Source organism: Desarmillaria tabescens (genome assembly GCF_030435595.1).
Source record: "Desarmillaria tabescens strain CCBAS 213 chromosome Unknown EV420scaffold_10, whole genome shotgun sequence".
NCBI classification, from domain to species: domain Eukaryota; kingdom Fungi; phylum Basidiomycota; class Agaricomycetes; order Agaricales; family Physalacriaceae; genus Desarmillaria; species Desarmillaria tabescens.
The window spans coordinates 454,858-463,745 of NW_026848309.1; the positions used below are offsets into that span (position 1 = coordinate 454,858).

At 48.0% G+C, this 8,888-nt stretch overlaps 3 protein-coding genes across 3 annotated transcripts; 1 reads left to right on the forward strand and 2 right to left on the reverse strand.

Annotated features, from left to right (window-relative positions):
• Nucleotides 1-2,373: 2,373 nt before the first annotated feature.
• On the reverse strand, nt 2,374-3,255 carry EV420DRAFT_1640064 (uncharacterized protein; the record flags this gene model as incomplete). Its single annotated transcript, XM_060477051.1, has 2 exons — nt 2,374-3,178; nt 3,230-3,255. The coding sequence occupies 2 exons, from the start codon at nt 3,253-3,255 to the stop codon at nt 2,374-2,376; spliced, it is 831 nt and encodes a 276-aa protein (XP_060333498.1).
• On the reverse strand, nt 3,205-4,891 carry EV420DRAFT_1664866 (S-adenosyl-L-methionine-dependent methyltransferase; the record flags this gene model as incomplete). The annotated part of the gene is made up of 9 exons (XM_060478963.1): nt 3,205-3,535; nt 3,594-3,649; nt 3,706-3,758; nt 3,813-3,960; nt 4,011-4,078; nt 4,129-4,216; nt 4,269-4,382; nt 4,434-4,632; nt 4,682-4,891. The coding sequence occupies 9 exons, from the start codon at nt 4,889-4,891 to the stop codon at nt 3,464-3,466; spliced, it is 1,008 nt and encodes a 335-aa protein (XP_060333499.1). The 3' UTR covers nt 3,205-3,463.
• A 36-nt stretch (nt 4,892-4,927) lies between these two features.
• Nucleotides 4,928-8,837, forward strand: EV420DRAFT_1527041 (uncharacterized protein). Its single transcript, XM_060472445.1, has 12 exons — nt 4,928-5,163; nt 5,213-5,348; nt 5,400-5,592; nt 5,643-5,716; nt 5,771-5,935; nt 5,982-7,608; nt 7,668-7,700; nt 7,759-7,907; nt 7,959-8,067; nt 8,125-8,137; nt 8,166-8,343; nt 8,397-8,837. Exons 1-12 carry the CDS (start codon nt 5,003-5,005, stop codon nt 8,730-8,732), a joined length of 3,174 nt encoding a protein of 1,057 aa, XP_060333500.1. The 5' UTR covers nt 4,928-5,002; the 3' UTR covers nt 8,733-8,837.
• The last annotated feature ends 51 nt before the right edge of the window (nt 8,838-8,888 follow it).

The following is an 8,888-nucleotide window of genomic DNA, read 5'->3' on the forward strand; positions in this document are numbered from 1 at the left end:
CCTCACTTGTTTATATACGAAAGATGAAACGTGGAAGTGGGACCACCGTGTACTCTGTACATGTGCTCCGAGAAACCGGTACGCGAACGGGCAAGTTTGAGCGCGTTTCAAAACTAGCTATAGAGCAGGTCTGTCTTCTTTGATCAGCACATTCTGGTAAAATTTTGCATAGCCACGCGCCATTTTGCTTTGATGTCGGACTCACTTCCGCACACATCGTAGAAGTGCTGCTACCTTTGGGACTCGGACATCGGAATAGTAAACAAACCGCCCTTCTAAAAACCGGTTTACCGCATACCGGCGGCCTACGACAATGACGCATGGCGAGTTTTGACCGCGGTGATCCTTAGGGTTAAGATCGGAGACCGTATAATCCTCACGGTCGTCACCACGTAATAGAAACCTGTCGTAAACGCATTTTGTTGGGTCGTCACATCGCGTCGCGTCTTCTTTAGAAGAGAATGTATGAATTGAAGCTGAATGAAATCAGCGTTCAGCTAACCTCGACGACACCCATCTAGGATGAGATGCAGTACCTGTAGGCCCGGGAAAAGTTTCCGGTCCGACAACGTCGCAGTGAGGAGAAATCTGGAGAAATTTTGGAACGGCGAAGACGGGCGGCCAGCGTGGCACCGGCTGATACTTTTACCTACATCGGCGGCAAGGACTACTTGGTCTTTCGCCTACATCGCGACTCGATAGCTTTGAAGTGCTGCATACCGATTCGGATTAACTATTCGAATTCGCCACTCAGTATAGTTAAGGATTTCGTTTGGACAACGTTTGGATCTTTTTTGACCTGGCGGATGAGTCGGGCCGTCGTTCCGAGATCGTAGATCATGACGCTTCCCGAACTTTTTCTTATACCTTTATAATATGTTCGGGCTTACACTTGGAGGGCATGCCCGATCTCTGCGAAGTATTTGTTCTAGGTCTACGACATCTCTTGGGCTCATCTATTCTTACTTTTGGAATCTGCGACTTGGGCGCCATCATCTACTTCCTTAGTAACAAGTTCACTTCTCACTGGCACGCCTGCCAAGAGATATGCAACTTAATCGGTCCTATATGTATCAGACTTTCTTTGGTCCTAGGAAACTATCATGACCCTGCAAAGTTCAGATCGGGTCGTCGATTAGCATATACTTAGACTCAGAGCCGACATCGCTATCAAGTTTAAGTGTGGTTAATCCATGCACTCTTCCAATACCGGTGCTGAAACAAGTACAGCTTCTTTGTACACCGTTTCTTTGGTAACGCCACCTACGACTCCAGCTAAGAGTGGTTTCCTTGTGCCAACGGTGGGTACGGGATATCGTGACCATTCGTCGTACAGCGGCCATACTAACTACTGGGATGGTGCAATGACAAAATATTGCTCAGCGTCTGAGAGAGGTCTGGCTTTTTTTTGGTATATGAACTTGGATGCGAGTAGCTCTCCGCAGGTAGAGCTGGTCTCTTTCGTCACAGTATTTCTCAAAGCTTGTCTATCTTTGCATTAATAAGATTTTATAGGTGGATTTATACATGAAAACAATAAAGACGCCGGCACGAGCGATGGTTGCATAATTATGAAGAACGCAGCTCGAGGCCCACCTCCCACTGTCGACTATAAACAATCTGATCACGAAAACAAGGACTCTTGAAGAATGCAGAGACCTCGTAATAGCGGCCATCCAGCGGTCTGAGCTATGATCGAATTTTGGGTTGAGAAAAAAGGACTATCGTAAGACCATAATGTATTTTCATTTCAAAGTTCAAGCTACCTATTTATTTCCTAGTCACGAGGACGCTAAGCCAGGGAATGCATTTTCCACCTAGAATATGGACCAACTTGTGCTCAATGCCTATCGCCGCTCCGAAAGAGCCGTTGAACTGGTATGTAAACGCTAGTTAAAGCACTAGAAAGGAAACGGAATGTTCATGAAATTTACAGACAGAGGAGTTAAAACAAAATATACGTTTCAGTGCAACAAAAGGATTCCAGTCTCTTCTCTCGGGCCTCGGAATGTAGCAAGAAGCCTTCCGTGGGAGGTTAGCCTGGCAAGCCGCTTTATTAGATACTCGTGGAACTCGTGCGGAAGGTAATACCCCCCTGTGTGTCACATTTCTAGCCTTGAATCTACCTCGTGTTTCCCAGAAGTCGAAAAAAGACGTGGAAAAGGGGCTGAACTGCAGAAAGAACGCCTAGAGATACAATTTAGAGATGCAGGTATTACAGTTGATACCAGTCAACAGGGGACCGCACATTAGCAGGCCTGAATTGCCTGTATATAGAACGTACTCATCAGAGTCATAACAAACGATATTATCTATTCACGAAGCGGGAACTTGAAGGTGATGAAGATCATTCACCAGCAGAGATTTTGCAAGTCACAAGGTGGCCGCATCGCCAGGAGATTCATAAATCGACGCGTCTTCGTAATCCCCGTCGTAGGAATCCTCTTCAAACAACTCCAACTCTGAACTCGAAGACAGGCTCGATCCCGTCAAGCTCGAAAACTCCGAGTCGTCACTCTCGTCTGAATAACTATCTTCTTCATCACTCTCATATGCTCCCCGAGGTGTATACTGAGGGTTCTGTATGGGTGGGAATGGGCCAGCGACATTACCTGGCGGAAAACGTGTTCTGCCGTATGGATTATTCCCATTATTGAAGTGCGTAGCTTGTTGGTACATCGGGGAACGATGTACAAGGGGTCGAGGGTCAGGATAGTCGTGCATTGGACTGAACCGGGGGGGAGGCGGGGTATGATCATCGGGATACCTTTTCGAGTTGGGAGAAATGTATGGAGGAGGCCCAGGAGAGGGAAAAGGGGAATGGTTCCTGCTCGGCGGTGCGCTAGGGGAACTGTAAGGACTGATTGAGGGCGTTGGTGTCCGTCGTGAATCTGAAGAATAGTGCGACGATGGATACAGGGCACTCGATCTCGAGGCAGGATATGAAGTACTAATTGAATATCTGGAAGTCGGTTGGAACGGGGAAAATGCACGATTGTAGCCGTAAGCTTGCGACATAAAGATAGACGATCTCGCCTGCCCGCGATCCAGACGCGCAAGGTTTTCTTCGCTGAGCCTTGCAGGTACTGGAGAGAGCTGGGTACGATACGGTACTCCCTCTGCGTGGCGCCAATAAGGCTGGCTAGCAGGTGACGGACCGGGGACGTATGCCTGAGGGCTGATATATAGAGAATAAGCTACGTTCGAAGTTATGGAGCAAGTCGCTTACCGGTTCGCACTTCGATAATATGTCATGATTAGGGGAAAAGCTCCACGAAGATGGCTTTATAGTCAGTCGACAGAAGACTATTGCAACCTACCACACATACTTACACGTTGTCTTCGCATTGCCTGTTTACGAAGTAGCACTATGCTTCAGGCTGGTGTAGTACGGCGCTGCATATCACATGGTCTTCTCTCGGCCACGCGTTTCTAAGGATCTCAAACTCTGTTGCAGCATCTATTATATCACATTCTGCAAAGTTGACTTCTTATCTACCGGTTTCGCTTGGGATGGATCGGGCTTCCATCCAATCTGGCGTAGCGCAGCGTGATTACTACGGACTTAGAAAGGGGAACGAAGTAAGGCTCACCATGAAGATCACTTGGAACGTAGCTGGAACGGTGCCATCTTCGTTTCCGTGAAGTTCTGTGACGCAGAAAAATATCAGCGCGGTAACCACCTGGGAGAGATGCAAGACTTACCTTTGTATATAGCGGAGGCAGCCGTCAACGTGTCGCGGTGTATGAAATGTCGTCTATACAATGCAATGCGGTCAGTTGCTGGAAAGCCAATTGGATAAGAAGCTTACCGTCCAATGACAGCGTTACTCTCCCCCATGTCTCTAAGGTCATCGATCAGCTCCCACATACTTGGATAAGCTACTTTGACTTCGTCGATGTCGACAGTCAAGAGAGTGAACCCTGCGCGTCCGAGGAGGTTGGACACGTCGCGAGTATCTGATGAATGTAACATGAGATTACTACTCCATGAAGGTTAAACCATTTACCGGTCATGGGGGAGACATGAGGAGAAATGCCTCCTTCACGATCCACTTCAGCAAGTTGTAAGGACGTCCTAATATAGAATTCCCATTACCGGACTCGATGGAAGAAAGGAGGGCATACCGAAGCTCGAAGAGTGTTTCACCACCGAACATCGCTCCAAGAAATAATCCATCGGGTCTCAAAGCCTTGTTGATTTGCACAAGCATGCCTAAGATTGGGTAGAAGAAAAACTTTGTTACATTGGTTTGCCGGGGACTTACCTGGTAGGTCATTTATCCAGTGTAAGCTCAGACATGAGACAATTGCTTCTTGACTGTTCGGTTCTACGACTTGCAGGAGTTCCTCCTCGTCCGCGTGAATTCTTTCAACAGTAACTGAAAACAAACATTTCAGAGGATATTGAATCCGACTGAAGGCAGGCAAACCGTCAAAAGTCGTGTCTGGATCGCGATAGAGTGTCTTTTCTGGTACTGTTAATACGCTGTATTCATAAAATAAGTCAAACATTATACCACTTGATTCTATCATAATGCATTTTGTTGCATTCTCTGGACCAAGTAATCTTGCGAAATGACCGGGTCCGGAGCCTAGGTCAACGATCGTGGTGAACTTTCTTTTAATGTCCTTTGACATCGGTGAGCAGCGTTGCATGCGCATAAATGATTCGAGTCACCTCCAGTCGCTCCAAAAGCCTGTCAGCCACTTCGTCCCTCACGTAGTCGACGGTAGTACTGGACTTTCCACCGTCCTTTGCCACAGCTCGGTCGCGTTGTAATTGTTTTGCTTTCCGGTCGAACACGGTGAAAGGGCCCACATTGCTAGAAGATACGGATGCCAAGGACCGGACAGAACGTGGGATAACTCTCCTCAGCGAGGAGATCATGGGGAAAGACAGAGCTTTCGGATTACATAATACAATACTTGGTGGTTTCTGACCACAACAAGGACGACTCTGGGACCGGCGACACGAGTCCTTACGCGTCTTGCTCCCATAATGTCCCTGGAACGTACCAATGATAGTGGTACATTTACAGCGGAGTCCTATCGACGCAATGTCCAGACTATACAAGCAATGCAGGCCCACCTGGAATGGATGAAAGTGGAGAACGAAAGGGCTGAACTAGAATGCAAGGTCAGGGAGGGTGAAATGGCTAGGTACGTCGTGTAGCTCTTCTTTATGCTTCTTGACATTGACTCCTCTCAGGCAACAACTTCTTGAACTGCAGAGCCTAACTGCTGCCACGGTTCCAAGTAATGTCGGTCATCCTCATGCTTCAAACGGTCCTCCAATCGATCGGGTTCAGTCCAGCGCATATATCGAGGAAGTTGGATATGATCATGTAATAAGGCTTCGCTTTATTGTCTGATATGTTTTAATGCATCAGTACCAGCAGCTCAGTTCGTCCCGGTCCACTCCCGGCCACCATCAACCAAGCACGCCGTACCACTCGAATGGACATGTAAACTATTCGCCTGCCCCTCATGCCACTGTACCCATTGTTGCACAAAACTCTGCAAATCTGGCTAGTCATCATCCGTACACACACCGCCAAACTACATCTATCCATGGACCACCGACAAGCGGTATGGTTCTAGACATTTCTTTCGCTTCCATCTCTGATATCCCAGGTCAGGACAAGACTTTCGAACCTCCAGTCTGACTAACGCTCTTGGTGGTACCCCGCGTCCTCCCATTTCGTATGTCCAGGTACGTCCTACTTTGCTGTTCTTATTAGCCCAAGTCGTTGAATTCTTTCAAAAGCCTTCAGGGCCCATTGCCGTTCAGCCAACTTCAGTTGCAGCGCCTGACTTAACACAGTCAAACAATGTACAGCAGCATATCGCAGTGAAGCCGGGACCTTTGAGTACAGTTCGCAGTGAACACCCAGCTGATTTGACACAGTCCGCTAGCACGAAGCAGCATCCGGTACGTCGACTAAGATTGAAATTATGTCCATCTGACGCGTAAAAAGGGGACTTTTTTCTCAGAACACATACTGAACTTGAATTTCAATACGACTATAACTAAAGTTCGGCCGTGGACAGCAGATACTCTCATACAGATGCTGCGTCGATTCGGAAGAGAGGCGCCGATAAACACTCATGTTGACATTCCAGAACTGAGGCTGCGCGTAGCGAAGTTAGAAAACTCTACCGTTCGTCTAGTGATGGTCAATGACCAAGGGCAATCGATAGAGGTGAAGGATTATTCAGAACTACAGGGCCTGCCTCGGAGACTACTGGCGCGGATCGATTCTCTTCCTATTGGTGCTAAGACAGTTGTCGCTCCTACAAGGAATATAAACTCCTCTCCAGACGTAAATCCCGCTCGGCCAGATTCCGGTGTCCTGCGGACTAGCTCCCAGTCATTTGGCGACCCTCTTCTTCCTCCTAATAAACTTGCTTCCCAGAGCAATCAGCCCTTACAAAGTCAAGCAGCGTCGAGGCCGTATGCCGCGTCGCCGGAAGTCTCAGGTAATGGTATCCTGCGGAATGAATTGGCTGATGCTGGTGAAAGTAGCCGTTCTGCATCACCTCCACTATCCAACACTCTAACTCCTAGGGTAGGCAGCACACTTTCTCGGCCACGCGATGTCGCAACATCATCCTCGTCGTCTGTCCTTGAGGGCCCCAGAACTCCTTCACACGCCAATAAACATACATTAGCTCGAGACGTCCTTCGCGCCCTCGGAGTTCCAGGCAAGCGCGGACGAGAGGGGGATTCAGAAACTGAAGACGAAAGAGCTACAAAGAAGCGTGCGACTGATAACAGTTCGACGGTCTCGACAACTAACTCGACGAGCTCCACGCAGGCGCCTAAGGCAACAGTCACAGGAAAACCAGTGACTTTGCCGAACCCATTGTCCCGCCCTCCCAAAGAGAAAACTTATCAATATGCGCCTTATGGGTATTATCCACATGTTACATGGACACAACCTTACAATCCAACTTCTACACACCCTACGACCATACAAAATACCGGTACTCATGGCGTACAGGATCAGTCTACAACGGCCGATAGCAGAATACAGAACTCCTCGAGTCAGGAAGCGACATCGCTGCTTCCCGTAGGTGCAAGTAGTACCGGTTCCGATCAACCTGTGGTCGAAGCGGTGGCAGCGCCTTCGTCTAATCCGACATCAACACAAAATCCTTCACCTACCAACAACGATACAGTGGCAGACTCCAATCATGAAGTTTCACATACCGCAGGGGCTTCACTGGTCCAAAACTACAATGCTATGGCCTCGACGTCACGATCGCAGAGCCCAATCGATGTCCAAGAAGGGGACGCTGGCTCCAGCAAATTGCCATTGTTTTTCCGTTCAAGTTCGACTCCACCGGATGACACTGGTGGAGTAGACGATGTTGACCATAATGGTGCGGAGGACGTTCGCATTCTCGGTCCTGCAGAGCCTTTATCCGCAAAGGCTTTCGGGAAAAGAAAAATACCATATGTGCTCATTCCGCCTCCACCAAAGTGGGTTAAAGAGTTTAAAGCCAGATTAGAGAGAAGAAGACACGAAGCGATGTTCGAGGAAGCAGGTGATGTCGATGTTGAAGTGGACGGCTTTGAGTCGCCGACACAGCAAGAAATAGGTTCGGTTGCTCCTTGGCGGTCAAGAAAGGGTACCTATCTAATGATAAACTTTATCTAGGTTCTCAACAACATTCGAGAACACCAGCGCTAGGTCTGTCCCATTTTTCCAATGTAACGCTTGTCCTTATACACATCATTGATATTTATAGATCCCCAGGAAGAAGCCGCTACTCGGGAATGCAGCTCTCGACTGCGGGAATATCCCTGTAAATGGAGCGGTTGTGATAGCCTTTTAAACTGTGCAGACAGGCTATATCTACACCTTCAGTACCATGTCGAGCAAAACAAGGCTGAGAAGGTACATTCTTTATGCCACTTTGAAAAACATTCACATTGATTTAAATTGCAGTCGTTTCCATGTCATTGGCAACACTGTGGGCGAGTCCTTCTGCACAAACATGAGATGATATCGCATCTTCAGGCCCATGCATTCATGCCATTGTATTGTGCCTATGAAAGTATGAATTGTTTGAAGCATCCGACGCACCATCTGATCATCAGTTTACTTGTTACAGATTGCGAGGAAACGTTTCGAACAGCACGACAATATCTACAGCATAAGCCTCCAGAAACATCAAAGGGACAAGTTGAGACCCTCGGCTGATCCGGTTGTGCTTCAAGAGCACATTGAGCTGCCAGATGTCCCTAGCGTGGTGCCGTCGTACATGGCAGTAGCCAGATCAGTAGCTCAATATCCCATCTCGCCGGAACGACACCAGGTAATCGGTCTCTGGGTAAATATACGTTCACTGTTGGGTTCTGTTCTCCGCTGAACGTTTCAAAATAGACACTACAAAATATCTTCGGCAAGGTAGACTTGGCGCCGCAAAGGTACAATCTTGCGAAGCCGTTTCGACCTGGTGAGATGAGCGCAGTAGAGTTGCGGAACCGACACGAATACGATTTCATCGAGACGAAGCCGCCGTTTTCATCTTCCCCGTCTAGGTCTGCTAAGTGGGAGAGTGTGAAAGGCCTTACGGACCTCAATTCCGGCGAAGTCACCAAAATCTTTAAGGATAAAGGCATTGTCCTATGGGGAAAGGGAGGTGATGATGATCTTGTTGATGAGACGGCACAGGCAGGGAACGATGAAGAAGCAGTCAAGGTGTTATTACAAGTGTAGTATCGCTTAATAATAGAGTTTTGGTACGTAACTGTGCTGCGGTCATTTTGTCGACATTCTTGCAGTGAATACATCTCCTTTTGATGGTTGGGATCATTTTAAGAATGCTTCAGTTATTGGGGCCCATGCAAGCGCGATCAGATTTCCGAAAAAGGA